The following is a 17,995-nucleotide window of genomic DNA, read 5'->3' as shown; positions in this document are numbered from 1 at the left end:
AGCTACATATAGGAGATGTGGGACTTGTTTGGCCTTGGAGTTTGGATAGAACTTCTCTTGTGCCATTTGACTAAGATAGTAGCTACGAAGATGTACACTGAGATGACACTATAAATCTTATTGCCAATTTTATCATATAAATTATATATATATATATATATATTTTTTAACGTAATTAAAATAAGGCGGGGTACTTCTTCAGAGTTCCAACTGTAGTCATAAATAGCATGGTTGGTGAATTATGGTAGAAGGTAGAAGACGGTGGAGTTCAGCTGTTCAAGTCTTTGGTTCACACGAGCATCATTAATGTAACACATTATCTGTTTTGTTCTAAGAAGGTATTGGATTTAGATAAAGATGAGCAATACTTGACAAGGAAATATTTCTAGGTACACTAAAAGCCTGTCAACAATTTCTCAATAAGTTAAAAGAACATGATTTAGAAACTTTTCTAACATATTCATTTTAATTTGTTCAAATTAATTTTCTTGCTTCCAAGTTTTAAGCAGATCTAGCAGTTGTTCAACTATCAATTATGAGGTGTGTAAATGTGTTAATGGATCAAGCTGTTGCCATGTTCTACCATTAATTATTTGTGAGAATAATATTATATTGTTCTTTTACTATCAAATTACTACACATCTTGCTGTCAAAAATTTCTTCTTATGAGAAAAGAAAATATTAGAAAGTCTTTCTCTATCCTACTCAAATACTCTTCTTTAATTTGTGTATCCAAAACTAACGATTCATATTATCAAACTACGACCACAATCACCAAATAAAATTATATTTTTTACCGGAGTAATTAAATCTCTTCACGTTCGCGTTAACGATTAACTAATAACTATAACTTAGTTATCTTCAAGTGCAGAAGAGTAAATTAAAATCGAGTCAAATAACTGTAACTTAGTTAGGATCTTCATGCACAAAAGAGTAAATTAAAATCGAGTCAAACGATAAAAATAGGTGTTATGTGCAGGATAACAAGATTGTAGGAAGTTTGCATTTGCAACCCAGTTGGTAAAGAATCCATTGCCTAATTAATTTAGGCATAGCTGGTGACTGGAAATTTCTGGTCAACTATTTTGCAATAACTTCTTCAATAAATGCAAGCCTAACTCTTCTGGTGGCAGACATCCCAAAAGCAAGCCATCAATGCCTTGTTCTTAATGAATGAAGGCTGTTCTTTGATGAATGTCAAATTAGATGAAGAGCTATTATCCATTATTTGATGGACAACTACATTTAAATTTACTACTGATACTATAACGCTGCAACGGAGAAGAATCTCTTGATTTCTTTTTCAATGAAATGAGCATCGCAAGAGCTTGAATTTGGACACCTCATGCAACTGGAGGGCTCTTAATGAGATAATTCGGTAGGTTTCTCAACGCGGTTCTTGAGTTTATGAATGTCGGTCGATTTGGAAAGACATGATTAATAGTCTCACTAAGGGCTCTCAACCACCATGAGCAGTAGGGAATCAATGGCCTCCATTCAAAGAACCTAAGCTATGCATGTAATGGATGTATACTAAGTAATGATGATAATGAGTAAATTATTCTCGCCTTTGTTTTCATATGCATGCCTATTCATTAGTATCGGTATTGATTCTGATATCTGATATAGAAGAAGTATATATATAAAAAAGAATAATTCTCTTTTCACCGTCTAAACTATTACCGTTTTTCACAATAACCTCTTAAAGTTTCTTTTTTTTTTGATACATATACCTACTTGACTCCTTCCATTAGGAGATTATTATATACTAAAAATAAAAATTTAGGGAGTCATTATGTAAAAAAAATTCAAAGATTGTTGGTGAAAAAAGAGGATAGTTCAAGAGATGAAAATAAAATTATCTCAAAAAATAAACTCAGAGCTTCTCTCCACCGATGTGAAAAGAGAATTATTCCATTGCATTATCTTGATTGGTCTATAATTGTTATTGAGAACTTCCAATATTACAATAATAATGTGAAAGGGGGTAGAGATTTTGGATGCATTTTAAATATGCAAAACTTATGTGGGACCATTTGTTTTTGATGTATTTTAGTGCCTTGTTATATATGAAACATATAATCTAAAAAACGCTCTATGTACTATCTTGATATTTTATTTAAATTGAAAGGATATTAAAACACAATTTCTAAATCCTGATGGTTAAAAATAAAAGAGAAGATCATAGAGATGTTACATAATTTGTTTATTTCTCATTTCAACATAATTGATGTAACTAATTTTCTTTCTAGTGACTTAATTACTAAAGAAATTTTTATTTGTTGTTTTGGGAAAGGTATATGTGAAAATTAGTTATATGATATACATTGCTCATTATATGTGATTGTTAGCTATATAGTATATATTGCTCATTTTATACAAGGATTAGTTATACATTATAATGATTATTGAGATATTAGGTATCCTATATATTTTCTATCAACTAATTTAGTATATCAGTCCAGATGGATGATTGATATACTCATATAATTGACGGAGTATGATTGAGCATTCGAATAAAATTGTGAATCTGAGTACTAGATGTGGTGAAAGTGGTCAAGTATTATTCAGAGTGGGCGTTGATTCTTTCATATCTTGACATATATGATTATTGAGTAGTCATTATGCATCATATATGGTTACATTTGAAATTGTTTTAGCATGGTCATACTTGGGCACACATCATGTTGATATATTTGAAAAAGTTATAGTATAATTGTATCACTAGAAATATACATATTGTTGAGAATATACACATATACTTATTTATGACATATGACTTATTATTCATATACATATTATTAATATACATTTACATACTCATTCATGACATGATGCTTATCCAGTATATGATTTACTCTCTATTTGGTATCACTGATTCGGAGTAAGATTTATTCACTAAACATTTAGCTTATGACTTTATTTTTTTTTCATAACCCCCTAGATATGTGAATTCTAATAGTGATTGAGATATCTTGAAGAGGCATTTTAGCCTAAAGATGAGTTAAGCTAGACATAAGAGGATATAGAAGATAGTTTATGTAAAAATTAAGCGACACCCATGTTATATATTTTGTATTCCACTATATTAGATTGTGTTTTTATAATAAGAAATATCGTATAGGTTGAATTGTATTTTACTCGTATATAAGTTATTTAGTTGTCTTTTTATTGTTTATCGTAGCATGTGTGATAGTTACTATGATTGTTGTAGATTTTATGTTAATATATTATTTTTGAGATAAATTATGTAAGTACATGTGTATATTTGTGTGGTGGGGCCTGGTCGTCCTATCGTGTGAGTCGCACGTGCCGTGTTAGTGCGCGGGTGTACACATGCTATTACATTTAACCTCTTCTAAACTCTTTTTTCTCCTCCCTTATCATGGAATCCTTCACAATAAATAACTAAGGTGAATATTACCATCCATTATAATAGAAATATATCATCTCACGATGGAAAACTATATATAATAGAGGAAATTGTAAGGTGTCACAAATTGCTAGGAAGCAAGATATGAGTAATTCAAAATACGTGTATATTTTTTGATGCAGGCTATCTCTATTCAATTAGTATATTTATTATATTTAAGATAATATTAGAGACTTGGATGTCATGTTTTCTCTATGCTCTCCTTTTATGTCCTATGCTGTGCATATTTATAAAAATAAAATTTTAAGTCGCTTGTGAGGTAATGGACCATTAAATTTTTTCTTTGGTGATCCATATATATATGAGAGGTAGATGATGCACATATTTTATTGTAACAACATTTCATAATATTAAGACATATTTTCATCTTTCTGCATGAAAAATCATAGTAAGTGATGCACACTTTTAAACCGACGCACATAGTTTAATTTGATAATGTATACTTATATCTTTCTGGTGATGTGCACATTCTAGGTAAAGTACAATAAAGCAAATCAATCTTGGATAAAGGCATTTGAATTTTTTTTTGAAAACTTTGAGGAATCATATAATTTATTTTCATTTAGAATTCTAATGAACATTAGTGCTTTGAAATGAGTTTGAGGGTCACTTTCTTAACAAGAAAAATATCTAGGTGTGTTATAATTGCAACGGCAAGCTCTTTATTACCTTTGCCGTCACGAAGAGAGAAAATGAAGATTTTTAAAAGTTGTATATTACACACTTCTTTTTTATTTACTAACTCGGGAGTTCACAATCATGTTTGATAAACAAAAGAACTTGATAAATATGGTGTAACCTATTTTTCAAGAAGCTATACATGAATATTGTTTTGTTTACCTATCAAGAAACTTTCGAATGCTATGAGAATTTCTATATAATACAATAAATTTTGGGCTATAGCTCGTGATATACTCTTTCAGAGTTTAATTGATATGCAGACCTAATGAAAGAGTTTATTTTTTCACAACAAGGACCATATGACATAATTTTAACTAATCATTACTTCGCCAGGTGTACATATGACATACTTTTAACTAATGTTGTAGAAAGTTATAATTTGATGAGAGGTTTTCCTACATAATATTTGGTTGAGAAAATGAGAAGAAAATGTCATCATATGTTTGAAAACATCGTAATATTGATGCTATATTAAGTACTAGATTGACCAAATATGCAAATCAAATGGTAAAGAATGCACGAGAAAAAGGAAAGATAATGTATAGTTGAGTCATTATCTATTTTTGAATTCCAAGTCATATACATTTTTAGTTTTTTTTTTTTTTTTGTAGTTAATCTAGGAAGGAAATAAGAGTGTACTTGTAGAGAATGGAAAATGGAGTTTACCCGATAATATATTTCAGTCTAACCCTAGTAGTCAAACTATTATCTATAAACAAATAAAGGTAGATGTGAACTTTCTAGACTGACTCAGGGTCACTAATAGAGACTTGTTTGTAGGTAGATGTAAGCTTTCCAGACTAACTCGGGATCACTAGTAGAGACTTGAGGTAAAGAATACCAATAAAACAAAGGCTTTTGCTGAAATTAGCTCACCTGGTGTGGTTATGGATAAATGAATCAACGTCTCTAATTTTGACAAAAGTGAGCTTACAGGCCAAGGGGATATTTAAAGACTTTGGCGTCCGTCTCCCATGACACTAGTATGATACCCATTACCCATAAGACTCGACAAGAAGCCTAACAAGTATTTATGTCATATCTAAAGTATAAGTATGATTTTGAAACAATGATACGTAAATAAAGAAAAGTATCCAGCACGTTAAAAATATTAGAACAACAACTCGTGTGGACCTTCTTGGGAGTTACAATGTGGCCAAAGGGAACCTAGTTGGGTGATTTGGGGTGATATTTGCGGTCTTTGATTACTGTAGCAACACGAGAATTTGATAGATACTGAGACACAGGAATAGAGAAACAACAAAAGCAAGAACGCCTCAAACCGTCTCCTGCCTCAAGATTCTCATCTATCCTTGTCTTTCTGTGGGCTTTCGCCTGTTCTCATCTCCAATTAGCGACTCTCCGAAGGTAACCTCCCCCCTCACCTGGCCGCTTGTTGTCGGTTTCGGCGGATTTGGGCATGTGGGTATCTCGTATCTGACCTTGAAACCGGTTTTTTCCGATTAAATTTGGCATTTTGGCTTCTGGGTTTGTTTTCCCCATCTTTTTGTGAATTGGGTCTCCGCCGGAACTCAAATCTGGTCGATTTTATGATTTGGGATTTGATCTTTTGTGGGTTTTTCTAATTCTTGAGGGGGATTGAAATGGGTGGATTGATGCTTTTGGATTGTATCTTGCTGCATGTTTTGTATTTGGTCTATCCGCGCAGAGTCGACAAAGCTGTTGCTATAGGGGAATGGAATACTTGGTATACAGATTCTTCTTTGAAAGTACACATATTCTTGAGATGTTGGAGGATTTTGTTACTCCATCTTTTTTCTTCCACTGTTAGAAGCCACATTCATGGGGGCAATAAGTTTTATATTGCGAATACACTGGTGGGATAAAATAGTTTGGATAAAAAAGTGGGAAACTTCCTAATTGCTGTGAGGTATGTGCAAGAATTTTACTTGAAACGCATGTGGTATCAGGTTGATGATTGATTATGCTAAGAGAATTTGTTCGAGAAAATTGTTCTCTGCACTGTTTTCCTGGAGGAACAATAGGTTAAGCATTTAGGAACTCTTACCCTGAGTTACCTGATAGTGATTGGGAACCATAAAATTAATTGCACACAAATTATAGAGTTTAAAATGGTGATGCAGAACAAATGCATGCACAATGCATGATAAACAACCAATTTTATTTTATGCCTGATTTTGGATTAGATGCCAGCCAATGCTTTATGACCAAGAATCTGCTGAAATCTTTATTGTCTTTCATGTTATATGGATATGAAATTTATGATCCAGAGAATGGCTTAGAACTATAGTGATGGCCACCTGGTGTCCCTTTTCTAGACTAAGTTCTTTTCAACTTTCCAAGCTCGCCTTATGCACCAAATTTTACATGGAAAAGTTTCTGATTGTCACCTTTTTCGGTAGCACCATAGGCTGTCCAAATGACCGAATTTCTCTCTCTAGAAAAAAAAATCTTTTTAAAATTCAAATTAAAGCAAGATTATTAACTATAGGTTGTATAGTACATGTGTTGTTTAAACGGAGTGATAGTGGTTTTACGGATAGATAGTACTTGTGCAGTAGTAAGTCATAGAGGTCTCCTGCGACCTGCACACGGTATTGGTCTAGGTGTTGCTGGCATGCTTTATGCTACAATGATGTGTGTCTTCACATGATGCATGTCTTTACTACACAAACCCTTGGTTCCAATTAGGTGGCAGAAAATTTTTGGTTATGTTTACTAGTTGGGGTTAAGACTTAAGACTACAGGTCTCTTAAACTGGCATAATGATGTTATAGGAATGATGCAATGGCTAGTAATGCTTGTTAAGTTTCAGAACATCAATGTTGAAAATGATTTTTCCTTGATATCTTGTGCTTCGGAATTACCACTTGGGTTTTCTTATTCTTGTAGATGTGTCATTGCTTACCAATATTGATTGATTGCATTCTGCAACTTTTGATGATCTTGTGAACTCATATATGTATAATGTAAGCTTTCATCAATGGAGCTGGTAAAATACAATTACCTTTTCTTTTTTTTCTACTCACTACCATAGTATTTGACTATTTTAGTCTAGTTGTGGTATGCCTTAGGTTTCACGGATCTATTTTTCCTATAGCTAGATCCTTTACAGCCACATCTCATTTTCTTTTCTTGTACTATTATGGGTTAGTTGTTTAGACTTACCTCTTTGACGCATCCATTCTTATAAAAACTGTCTGGCTGTCTGCATATACAGGTATTGATTTTATCCATGAATGATGAAAGCATATGTGCTGTCCTTTACAGTATGTCAGAAATTAATTAAGGTACCACCATAGCAAAATATACGAACATAAATATCATGGCTCGAAAAGGAGGTCAACATAGGAATGGTCTTAACCGCACTATACCAAATCAAAAAAGTACACCTTCGAGAGAAGCAGATAAAGAAAAGGCAAAGGCACGTGAAAGAAAGGTGACCGATAGAGAACCTTTAGATTCATATGATAAATACAGGTCAGACAGTCTCTCTGGAGAGAGCATAAATGATGCCACAGGAAGCAGTCTGAGAGACAGGCACCCATCTGGCAATTCTTCTTGCAAAGAGAAGTTGGGCAACAAAGGCTTAAATTCCTCACAATCAGTGGATATTTCATGTAAAATAGGAGATTTTGTAGAAAGTGATTTGTTATCAGATGTTCCTAAAACAGGAGAGGCTGAGAAACTCTTTCCCTGCAATCAGAATCAAGACATATCAGAAAGTCAAACATCAGAAGCTGCACCAGCAGAAAATCTGATGGACAAGACTGGGTCCTCAGAAGCAGTGGCTGGTTGGTGTTCAAGATCCTTCTTTCCATATGTGGTGAAAGAAGCTAATAGATGGGCCGAACGACTGACATCGTATCTCACAAGTTCCACAGTTTTTATACAAAAGGGACATGCTTATGTCCGCAACAAATTTGAGCATGCTTGTCCTGTTCTTTGGACATGGATATTGTGCACTGGAAAATTGATGCTGCTTTTATCAATGTTTTGGCTGGACTGCAGTATTAGAGGTCTTGATTCTTTGCTGCGGTTGGGTACAACATCCTTTTTTACGGTACTTTGGTGCAGCATCCTATCATTCATGGGAATGATTGGACTGAAAAAAATGCTCATTCTCATGGTTTGTTCAACTACGCTTTTCTTTTAGTTTGTTTCATATTGCTGATAATGTTAATTTTCCCTGAATGTTCAAGAGGATCTTGATATGGATGCTTAACGATGCATTGAAATAATATTTGTCTCTCTTATTTTAGCAGCAATTGTCATTTAACTTTATATTGATATGGATATATTGAGACACTTGTATTTTCCTAGTATCCATGTACAATGCTTACATCAACAAAAAATTGACTTTTCAATTATAATTCTTCTATTGTTCCATTCTCTCTTTGTTTCCCTTTCTGAAAAGGCTGATCAATTTTGTCATATTTTGTCTTTCTTCTCTTTCTTTTATATTTTAAAACTTATCTTCTGTACTTTTGTTTCAATATAATGCTATACTATTTACCTTGAGCAGTTCTCTCATCTGTCTGAAAGAACATATCTTTTAGGTCATTTTAAATTAATCATACTTGCCCTTTCATTATTACCTTAAATGTTACGAGGAAACTTTAATACAGTTCTTCTGGTGGGAGACTACTGAAGCCTGAAAATGAATGTATCGTAGGCTTGTAGCTATTGTTTCTCAGATCTGAGTTTTGATCAAATATTCTACCACATGATGTAGACAAACAAATAGATTCATGAGATGAGAACTGTGAAAGACCTATGATATATACTTTTCTTTTTAGCGCCAGTGCTCTTTGCAGATATTCTAAAGCAAAGAGAATATAGTAGAAGTTATTAGTAGAAAAGAAGAGAAGTACACTAACCCATCTAAACTTCATTTATTTCCATTAAAACTGGATACATTTCCATAAGGCCCTAATCTACAAAGGATTATTCATGGTTATGTTTCATCCTATGATAGCGGAAGAACTAAGAACCATCACTTTTATGTTCCTCTTAATTGTCGGTTGTCATATGAAACACTAAAAACAGTCTTGTAATACCTTGTGGCTGGATTTATCTTAATGTGAGAAATTACCTGATCCAAATATCAAAATAACTAATCAAGGTCAAATCTTGTATTATTTTTGTTTCCTTAGATTTTTTTTTTGTATTGTTTTGCAGTTGTACTACATTTCCTTATGAATTTTTAATGGCTTCAATTTGTTCTACAAGATTTATTGACTTTTTTTTATCATTTATTTATGAATTTTTCTAACATCATACAAATATCATCTCGCAGGACTTCTCTTTTCAAACTTAATTTGCCATGAGTTATTATGTTTATCTTTTTTTCAATCCTTCTATATTTCATTTGCTGAATTCTTCTTTTGCTACCTTTGCAATAAGAACTTCTTGCTGACTAATTTTCCATATTATCAGGTAATTGCAGCTTCTGCAGGTGCTTTCGTAGGTCTTGGACTTGCAATTATAGTGACTTCTTTTTCTGCAATTGTAATTTTGTGGCTGTATGGAAGCTTTTGGATTACAGGCCTTGTCATCTTTCTAGGAGGTTCTTATTTTACAGCTTTAAGTAGATTTTGCGAAGGTTGATATCCTGCTAACTTAAGAATTGAAAATTTGGAATATGACAAGTTTTTCTCTAAAATGCAGGCACTTCCTTTTTCTTGAACCATGAACGAGTTGCTCTTCTCGTGACCACAATATATTCTGTGTACTGTGCAAAAGGCTATGTAGGATGGCTTGGCATAGTTTTGGGACTCAACTTGTCTTTCATTTCCACTGATGTCCTAATACACTTCCTAAGAAACATAAATGAGCAGAAATCTAATCACCCTCCAGAGCATCCTGAGCGAGAAGCTTTTCATTTTTCACCAGCAGGCGATGCCTTTCAGTCTGGATATGGAAGTTCAGTTGATCGAAGCAGTGGTGATCCTTCAACAAGTGGAGCTGAGAAAGAAGTGACATCTGAAGATGAAGTTGTTCGACTGCTAAATTGTACTGATCACTATTCAGCTTTAGGTTTGCGTCGTTATGACAACATAGATGTTTCATTACTTAAGAAGGAGTACAGAAAGAAGGTATAATTCAAATATCTTTATCATTTTGTTTCCAAACAATTATGCATGCTACTGACATCATCATACCTTTTTAATGAGGTAATTATAGTTGAAACTTGTTTGTTAGGCAATGCTTGTTCATCCTGATAAGAATATGGGCAATGAGAAAGCTGCTGAAGCATTTAAGAAGCTTCAAAATGCATATGAGGTAGGCATTCAGGAACCCTTGCTTTTTCCTTACTTTTAATAAAATGAAAAATTAAATATTTGTATATTATGTCTTATTATGATTTGAATTTCAATATCCAGGTCCTTCTAGATTCTTTGAAACGAAAGACATATGATGATGAACTGAGGAGAGAAGAGCTATTAAACTACTTTCGGAGGTTTCAGAGTGCTCCACAAAAGGTCTCTATACTTAATTTTTTTTGTCAATCGTCATTTCTTTTTTAACTGAATTTATCACACTTGATTCCACATGAATCTGATTTGAAGCCAATGAAGTGTTGAATATTCACCATGTCATATGGCATGTTCAAAATACAACAAGGATCTAACTTTGTTTCTTGACAAGGAATTCTGTCGTATTCCACTTACCATTTTAGTTATTAGTTCACAATCATAGTGGCAATAGAGAACAACACAATAATTCTTGTTCTTGTCACCCTTATCTGCATCAATGTGGTCGTTAGCAGCTAGCTAAAAGAGTACCCCTCTGTCCTCATTTGTCAGGATTTCTTGTCCTTATCGCTTGTTTAGAAACAAAATTGTGAGTCTTCATGAGTTCTTTTTTATCTGGCAGAAGAAGGGAAGACATGGTATTTTTAGATCTGGATTCAGCCAATCTGAAGTTGATGATGAGGGTCCTCATGGAGAATCAAGAAGAATAGCCTGCAAGAGATGCAGCGACTTCCATCTCTGGACCTCCACAGAGAGATCCAAATCCCGAGCTAGATGGTGTCAGGTTACTTTTAATCTTCTCTCTTGGCAATATGTTGTGTTATCACAATATCAGGAACAAAATTACCAAACTTTGGTCATCACTAACTGTTGAACTTTCCTGATTGCAGGATTGCAAAGATTTTCATCAAGCTAAAGATGGTGATGGATGGGTCGAACAGTCTTTCCAACCCCTTTTGTTTGGGTTGTTGCAGAAGGTATTTGTGTTTTTGCCATCCAGATTCCTTGATTTTACAGTAATGTAATCAATTGTGCATTTTGATCACCTCTTATGCCTTGCTGTCACGATATTCCGAGTATGATGTTTTTGTTGATAAGAAATTGTATTTTACTGTTAACCTGTACATGTTTTACTGATGCTATTTGTGCAGATGGATCTGCCATGTGCATATGTCTGTGCAGGAAGCAGGATATATGATGTCACTGAATGGTTCATATGTCAGGTAGATACTCAAATTTACTTATAACAATTCTTAAGCTTGGACTGTGATCTTATGTCTTTGATAACTGCATAATAAGCATGTTTTTCAGTTGTCGTATTAATGTATCTTGTCACAACAATAGGAGGATAGCCACACGTTCTGCTTTCTCCAAGTAGGGGTGATGGATTATGGATGGATTTGAAAATTATACATATCTAAGCATATGCTTTATATTCAATAGAACTATGGACTGATGGAGAGGGAGATGGAGGGAAAGAACAAAGAAGCATGTTGTACTAGTAAGAAAGGTAGATAAAAGACATATCTACATCAATAGTACAATCTTTTCAGTCTTACGCATCGTATATTTGAGACTTCAAGCAAGCATGATGTGTAGTTGAGCTATGAATAGTTGAATACAGTTGGAAGATTCTCTCTTAACAACTAGAATGAAGTACCTTAATGCAATTCATGCTTATTTGGCTGGGATGAAGATTTGTTACTAAGTAGCTAACTGGTTTAGTATATGCACAACGGACAAGTTAATTGACTATGGAGGTCTCATAGTTGAGGTTATAGGTAAGGTTTCGAAACTCGGTTTTGGGATTGGGATCGACTATTAAAAAAACGATACGTATTGGCCGTATTAGCTGTATCAGTCGTATTAGTCACTAGTATCGAATTAAGCTACTTTTTAATTACATAAAATTTTAGATATTATTTCAAATACAAGAAAATTTTTAAAATTTTTTAAAAATAATAGAAAAATAAGAAGATAAAAATTAGTCACATATGAAGCCTAAAAACTAAAAAAAAAAACCACTCAAAATTATAATCAATTGACTTGAATTTGACAAATTTATACTTGTAAATAAATAAAAAAAACTCATCCGAGTTTACCAAAGTATGGACTAGCTAGAGGGGCTCACAAGACCGGTTGCTGAATGAGTTCAATGAAGTGTGAGAGTGGGAGGAGAGTGCATGTGAGAGATAGAGGATAAAAACTAAAAATTTGAAAAGAAGGCAACTAATGATATTAATTACTAATGTCTCATAGGTTAAATATATTTTAGATTAGACTTGAATCTTAAAAAAATTTAGTTTCAACCAATATTGCTGATTTCGATCGAGTTTCGGTCGATACCAAACCAAAACCAGTCACTAAATTGGTTTTCCAACCAATCCGACTCGGGATCGACTTATTTTGGGATCCATGGTTATAGGACAATAGTTCGATGCTATGAAGCACAAATACGAATATGGGATAGAGATTTTGATATGATACGATTACAGGGATATGACAAATTCTCAAAAACAGGATATAATACGGCTAGGATACGATAATAAATAAATAATATAAAAATTATATTATAATGACAACTTATACATATGTATGTGCAAAAAGAAATTTATATTCTAATGACAACCTATATATAACATTGCATTCAATATTTTAATATATCTATAATCTACATAAGCATTTAATAGTAAAAACGAGAGCAGTAGGTATCAAAGACAATTAGACAAATAATACATCAATATTCTAATTTAACTTATAATTGGTTTTTCTTCTCTGAAATAAAACAAAGGAATCATACTACATTTCACAACAATTTAACATTTAAGAAGATGAACCTACATCATTCGAATTAAATATAAGTAGCTAAGCTAGGAATCTAAAAACAACAGATCTGGAAGCAAATTTTTGTAACCATAACTTTTAAAATAATCATGTAATAATAAGTAAGCAAGTCTATCTTAAAAAAACTGTACCTCTATAAGGAACTTGAATAAGAATAACTTATAAGAGAATATCATAATTAATTAAACTGTAAATGAGACAGAAAAAAAAAATCCAGAGAAGAAAATCTGCACAATTTCAGAAAAAAAAAATTCAGAGAATAAGAGAGAAAAAACTAAGAAAGGAAACTGAAAACAGAATTTGAGAAGGGGAAAGTGGAAGAAATCAGATGAAGAAAATTCAGAGAAGAAACTGAGAATAAATTGAGGAAAAAAAGAGGGAATTAGAGGGAGAAGAAAATACCGGTGTAAGAGAGAGAGGAGAAGATCGTCGCTGTCAAGTGCTGAGAGAATGGTGTCGTTGTCGGTTGGTTCGTCGAGAGAGGGGGAGCGGTGTCGTCGTGGTCGTTGAGAGAGAAAGGGGGAGAAGGGGGAGTAAGTTAATAGCTTAACAGGTTTATAAAATTAAACGCGCCAGATTATCCAAATAAACCCAAAATTTATCCCCAACATATCCAGCTGTATCCACCTCGTATCCAAATAAAATTTAATTATTTTAATTCAGGATACTCCGAAAACGTATTGGATACGGATACTTTCCCTATTTTGCGGTATCCCTGCTTCCTAGGTTCGATGTGCATAGGATATTAAACAATATTTTCTTTTTAATTTTCCATTTCATCGCAGTAAGGATTTGAAGGCTCAATTGTCCTGCTTGCAAGTCGTAACAAATTCAAAGCACAGTAGCACACTATAGTACTATTCTGTGAGGTACCCAATATTCATGGTTATTTGACACTAGGCTATGAAAGAAGCTAATTATAAGTTTATAACTAGATTTGTTGCCTTTGATGAATCAATAACGATTCATAGGTAGAATGAGCCATTTAGAGGATGTAGACTGGCCTAGAGGATTGGTTAGTAAGTCATGAATGGGTAGGTCTGAAGAACAAATTGGAAGATGTTGATGAAGTTTAAAACTTAGGGGTGTTTACATTATGAGTTGGTAAGTCTTATTGTATTACTCCTTCCCCTAGAATTTTTTTGCACCATCAAAAGGTAGGAAAATGAAAGACTTTATATACTTTTATATTTATTTGGTTACAATTTTTATAATGAATGGGATATAAAGGTGTTGTACAAACTATCATGGAATCAAACTTATGAGTATGTTATGCAACTGTAGCAGAATAATTGAATAACAGATATGACATAAAATGTGTGCATCTGAAAGACCACTTTGTTTATGCCAAGTGGATTGACTCACAGACCTTTGATGGAGAAGTATAAGGAAAAAAATATTTGTATGCAGTATTTATTGATTTTGGAAAAAAGAAAACCCAACTATTTGGTTCTTAAGCGATTAATATGGTGGATTCAAGAGAAGAAAGGAATGCCTAATAGATATGATTTTATCAAAGATATATATGATGGAGCTACTACTGATTTCAGGTAATTTGAGAGGGGTGCTTTTACTATAACTATAAGATTGCACCATTATTCGCTATTAGGTCTCTACTTGTTTGCGTTAGTTATAGATGAACTAATTGAAGATATTAAATATGCATTCATGTATGTTATTTGCTGATGGTACCTTATAGATTAATACTATAGAAGTATGGAGAAGTTTAGAATCTAAAGGGTTTAAGGATAAACCAATAAAGTCTAAGATCAAGCATATGGAAAGTAATTTTAGCAAATTGAGACATCAAAATGGAGAAGGAATCATTTTTGATAGACCAGAAGGTCCAGAAGTATCTACAAAGGAGAATATTGGTTACTCTAGAAATTAGACCCATAGTTCAACATCAAGCGGAGATTGATGAGCATGTTGCTTGCATAATTAGAGCAGAATGGTTAAAAGAGAAATGTGGAACCATCGTATACCCCTTAAGTTGAAAGATAAGTTTTATAAGGGCTATAATACCAGCAATTATTTGTGGATCATAATGCTGTACAACTCGAAGACATGTTTGAAGGTTTATTGTTCCTAATAGTGGTGTCCACATTAGGATGTCAAGATGCTTATTGCATATCGATCTAGATTAATTAAAGACTGTTATGGGATCTAACCAAAAACTGATTTTCAAATTATATGCAATGTCTAAGTACATCATACCAAACCCCCCCTAATTTTTTTGTATTAAGCATGTAAACAATACAATAGAGTGAAAAATATGTAGGATTAACAACCCTAATATTAGCAATTAGTATGATAGCATGCAATAATTGATTCTAGCAACTTTTTATCCGAAAGAATTCACCTTGCAAAATTACTATGACAGATTCTTGAGAAATATCTTTAACAGCTAAACTAATATTTGTTTCTTGTGCTCTGAGTTTATGACATACTGCTCTTGCTATGATCAATCTGAAAGAATCAGATAATATATGACACATGGATATGTACAATTTCTGTCACCATAAATTTTGAAGCATCTCTGACCAATAGATTATATCTTGCTTATTTCCTTCGTTTTGTTCCAGGGAATGAGATGCCCAGCTAACACACACAAGCCAAGCTTCCATGTAAACACCAGTCTAACAAAACAGAGCAATTCGAAGGGGAGCAGCTCAGCTCAGAGAGGCAGTGGAATGCCGAATGCTAACATCGATGAGGCAATGACAGAGGAAGAATTCTTCGAGTGGTTGCAGAACGCAATGCAATCAGGGATGTTTGAAGCAGAGAGCCCTTCTCCCAGCAATGGCAGCCTCTCCAAGAGTGGCGCCGGTTCAAAGAAAAAGAAGAAAGGGAAGAAACAATGGTAATGTGAGCAGGAAGGATGTGTACTTGCACATGGGAGTTGAATAAGAGAAAATTGTAAGGTTGCAAAATTTGTAAGGACTTGATCTTGCAGTGATAGTGGTTAAGTTCTTAGTAATTTTTGTTTCAACCTCTCGCACTATTGGTGATACAAGTCAAGTTAGTCACAGATTTATCCTCAGGTTATATGTCAGATAATTACAGATTGATCCCCATATTATATAGCTGCCGGAGAACAACAAATTTTAACATTTTCCCAGCTACTTGGATATGCTTCAGTTGAATGTTCAACTCTACTCAGGTTGTTTTGTAACTATGTGGTGTCTAAATTCAGGAACCTCATGATGAGTAATTCTGCGGGAATTGTTCTGAACAAGAAAAAAAATTGCTGTATGGCTTTAGCTGCTCTCCTCGACAGATGCTTTTTTGGGTGTTTAATTTAATTGCACTGGGGGGCGCGGGTTGCAACTTCTGCAAGCCTGTCGCCACGAGGGGGCTGGAAGTAACGACAGAGACAAAGAGAGATGTTTTCTAATTTTAGAAAATTAAAAAATAAAAATAAAAAGACAAGAGAGAATAAGTTTGTTATAAGCTTGTTATATCCCTTCCAAGAGTTAAGATTGCCTGTTGATGTAATCAAATAATTTTTTTATCTCAATATTAATTTACCAATAAATTTTAATTACTATTTTATCTTTAAAAAGGGAATTATTTTAATTAATTATTATCTCAATTATTTTCTTCCTCTCTCTCATCTCCTCATATATCGTATTTTAATTATTTATCAAAATATCTCATAAATTTATTGTTCTTTTGTGTCACATTATGTATAATATTATATTATTGTATTGGTTTACAACCAAACGTTATAATAGCATAAATCGGTTAAAAGTTTTTTTTATACAAATTAAAAAAATAAATATAATTAAAAGTTATTCCACAACTAAACGCAATGCTACCGTTTAATTTTCTTTTGAATACCTCATGAAATAGCATCATTGTGCATCACATTGGTGGTAGGGCTCTATTATCTTCTATGAATCCACTATGATATATCAATAATTCTTTTAAGACATAAATTGCAACAAATTTAAACCATAGCACTTTCGAATCGATGATAGATAGTTTTTATTATTCTTTGAGGGAGATGACATAGTTAATGGGCAAAAATTGTAATTTATTTTTGAGAAGGAAAATTTATACATCACACTATATTTTTAAATTTTGTGACACTCCGTCTTTAAAAATTTTGTAGCTCGATACTATATATTTTCTATAATTTTTTATTTGACATCTTGGATTAATCATTTTCGTTATAATATATTAATAAGATACCTAAATTACTCCTATCTTTTTTATCCACTTATTTTTCTCCTATAATAAAAAGAAGAGAGAAGAAAAGGACTAATTAAAATAATAGGAGAAGATTAAGAAAGATGATCAAAAGTAGAGAGGTGAGAGTATTTTAGTAATTTAATTAATATTAGTTAATTAAAATAATATTAGACTATCAAATATGGCAAATACTTCAATGCACCTTTAAAAATTATAATCTTAATCCAACGGCTATAATAGCCAGTTTTTATACCTGGTACCGGTTCCAAAACCACATTACGTAAGAAAAAGAGTATATCAATTAAGAAGATTAATTACATGTGCATAACTTTCCAATTTTCTTGTTATACCCTTGAAGATCTTAACCATTAGATCTTCATCATAGTGATTGATAAGTACGGAAGAAGCGCTCTACACATTTTTTCCGTTAAGATTTCTCTCTTAAATATAATTATACCTTAATTATAGGAGATATCATTTAATATTAAATAATTTAAATTTGATTGTTTGGAGATAAACTTTAATTTAAATATAATTCTCTATCTCTATCTATTAAAATTTAATTTAAATCAATCTTAAATTAATGGGAGATATATGTAAA

The 17,995-nt window shown here is 32.8% G+C and overlaps 1 protein-coding gene across 2 annotated transcripts; it reads left to right on the top strand.

Moving 5' to 3' along the window:
• The first annotated feature begins 5,283 nt into the window (after positions 1 to 5,283).
• Positions 5,284 to 16,310, top strand: LOC140788724 (uncharacterized). 2 transcript variants are annotated; one of them, XM_073138126.1, is made up of 10 exons: positions 5,284 to 5,482; positions 7,317 to 8,225; positions 9,536 to 9,665; positions 9,767 to 10,194; positions 10,301 to 10,381; positions 10,483 to 10,581; positions 10,976 to 11,137; positions 11,244 to 11,330; positions 11,505 to 11,576; positions 15,783 to 16,310. In XM_073138126.1, exons 2-10 carry the CDS (start codon positions 7,422 to 7,424, stop codon positions 16,062 to 16,064), a joined length of 2,145 nt encoding a protein of 714 aa, XP_072994227.1. In that variant the 5' UTR covers positions 5,284 to 5,482; positions 7,317 to 7,421; the 3' UTR covers positions 16,065 to 16,310. The 2 variants fall into 2 exon arrangements, with proteins under 2 accessions (XP_072994227.1, XP_072994228.1); XM_073138127.1 differs by having other exon boundaries at positions 5,399 to 5,536.
• The last annotated feature ends 1,685 nt before the right edge of the window (positions 16,311 to 17,995 follow it).

The sequence above is a fragment of the Typha latifolia genome, chromosome 5, assembly GCF_019914945.1.
Source record: "Typha latifolia isolate L0001 chromosome 5, TyphaL0001v2, whole genome shotgun sequence".
NCBI classification, from domain to species: Eukaryota; Viridiplantae; Streptophyta; class Magnoliopsida; order Poales; family Typhaceae; genus Typha; species Typha latifolia.
This window is presented reverse-complemented; position numbering and strand designations above follow the sequence as displayed.